The sequence below is a fragment of the Saccostrea echinata genome, unplaced genomic scaffold, assembly GCF_033153115.1.
Source record: "Saccostrea echinata isolate AGI-Se365-2 ecotype Australia unplaced genomic scaffold, CSIRO_AGI_Sech_v1 ptg000005l, whole genome shotgun sequence".
Classification (NCBI taxonomy): domain Eukaryota; kingdom Metazoa; phylum Mollusca; class Bivalvia; order Ostreida; family Ostreidae; genus Saccostrea; species Saccostrea echinata.
The window spans coordinates 9,871,848-9,873,974 of record NW_026889754.1 but is presented as its reverse complement, the minus strand read 5'-3'; the positions used below and the strand labels follow the sequence as shown (position 1 = coordinate 9,873,974).

Sequence of the window (2,127 nt, the reverse complement as noted above, 5' to 3'; positions counted from 1 at the left end):
GAGTGTACATTCTTTTGCTCCAGTACATAGGATTTGGCCCTGAATCTGATAAAAGTAGTCATGTTTATCATCCAAGAAGTATGTATCATTTTCATCATTCTTAAAATATGGCACAGTTCTAACATTTATTGGTTTATCTCTAGATGTATAGGGACACTTAACTTCAACAATTAAAGTACTTGAAACAACCCCATCTGGCAAGGAAGCTAAGTGTGGGAAATCAAGTGACACAAAAAGTCCACAAGGACTTTGAGTTCAGTATCTTCCATGTATCTTTGCAAAGCAGTATTCTCGTGCCTTCTACCATGTTCCAAAGGGGCTGCTTTAATCTCTGACACAACTGTTAAAGAATTGGCCAGCTCTATCATATCTGTGCGCTCTGTAGCTTTGCAAATTCTACCATATGTTGATGATGGTAACCACAATGTTCTTTCATTTTTCCATGCAGAGTTATTTGCCTGACCCCTAGTTCTTTCTTCTATAGCATTAATTCTTTACTGAGTAATATTAAGTAGGCCAATTCTTTCAAGAAAGTTATCTTGAGGTGTAAGCTTCAAATGATCATGGTCATGTGCAACAGCATATGCATTAGCAGGTTCAAAGAGTTGAAATATAAGCATATTGGATATGCCTGAAAAATTTAAACAAAGGTTTCTAAAATAATCGTTGTAGCCGGGAGCATTTCTAAGGTGATCTGGTCTTGGATCAAAGTCCATATTGGTAAACTCGTCTGCACCTGGCATGCTGATGTTTTGTGACTTTATTGGACTACCGAGGAACCTCTTGCACTTGTGAAAACTCTGCAGTTTTTGTGTACATGTCTCTTCAACCTTTATGTTTCTGAACTCTTTGAACATGATAGAGGCATATATCACAGCGCATACATGCTTGCAGTGAGCACTAGGTCCCTCACCTGCAGGACACTCGCACTGGGCCTCCATTATAGACCCACTTCTGTCAAGTAACAAATCAATCTCGTATGAAATTCCTGTCCTGTATTCAGCATAGCAACTAGAGGCAACATAAGTTAAATCATTATCATAGGATATTTTGAAATACCGAATTGTTCGTTCATTATATAACCGCTTTACTTTATTGTCTAATTGATTATCAAATTTGGCCAGGTAACTTGTCAGTTTCTCAAGTGTAGTACCAGAAAACGTAGAGTCGGCATTTACATCAAAGTACGATAATGGGTCAGGTAACGTCATCCTATATTCGGGCTCTAAATCTTCTGTCTGTCCAAAATTCTGGTTTCTATCATAGGCAATTAGTCTAAAACAAAGGTAAAATGATCAACTTAAGCATTTCTCTATCCATTTGTTTTGAACAGAACGGCCGTGTTTACCATTGTATAACATGCGTGTGTACACACTGCACCGTAAACACCGACATTGTATATTAATATGTATACACGTGTTTTTAGACGCAGTTTATAAGTAGTCTTGAAAAAAAAAATTATATTTAGTAAAAGTTCTCAAAATATTGATAACTTTCCCCTAAACTTACTCTAATTTCAGCGTAAAGCATGTTGTACATATATTTATGTACATGTGTATTGTCCTCTTTACTCGATACAAAATGCCGTTAATTTACCGATCGGGGAATTATAATAATTATATATACCTTTCAAATAATTCTTTTTTACGACCAGAAAGTCGCGCATTTCTTTTTTTTAATTCATCTTTAAGGTCTTTGATGGTCATATTTGCATACTTTGTGCTTGAACACGCCATCGCTGCTTGATGTAAACAAATGATGCTGGACCGGGAACACTGCTGCCGTCTAGCGATCAGCAGCAGGAGATAACCGACTATTGTTTGCCATTGAAACAATACATCACATGTATTTCTTTACTGCTGTGTTACAGTTGCCCATCCTGCCGCCAGAGGTCATTATTTAACAAATTTGAACCTACACTACAGGAAAATTTTTCCATATTAACATGACTAATAATGGCTTTGCTGTCCTTGAAAAATATTTCTACAGATTTTTTTACCAATGCTGTTCTTGAGCTGATTTTTGTAATTTTTTTTCCTATCTATTCCTAAAACTTTGATTCCCCATGTCCATTGTGGTCTCACCCTAACTCTGGGGATCATGATTTGAATAAATTTGAATCTACAC

The 2,127-nt window shown here is 36.5% G+C and overlaps 1 protein-coding gene across 1 annotated transcript; it reads right to left on the bottom strand.

The window, feature by feature from the left end:
* Positions 1-494: 494 nt before the first annotated feature.
* On the bottom strand, positions 495-1,747 carry LOC133179872 (uncharacterized). Its single transcript, XM_061314565.1, has 2 exons — positions 1,627-1,747; positions 495-1,275 (listed from the first exon to the last, which is right to left on the bottom strand). Exons 1-2 carry the CDS (start codon positions 1,734-1,736, stop codon positions 495-497), a joined length of 891 nt encoding a protein of 296 aa, XP_061170549.1. The 5' UTR covers positions 1,737-1,747.
* Between the last annotated feature and the right edge of the window lie 380 nt (positions 1,748-2,127).

Excerpts from the sequence above, each read along its gene's own strand:
- LOC133179872 (XM_061314565.1), bottom strand. The coding sequence starts at position 1,736 with ATGGCGTGTTCAAGCACAAAGTATGCAAATATGACCATCAAAGACCTT. Across the intron at positions 1,276-1,626 it reads AAAAAAGAATTATTTGAAAG|ACTAATTGCCTATGATAGAA; the intron begins GTATATATAATT and ends CCTTTGTTTTAG.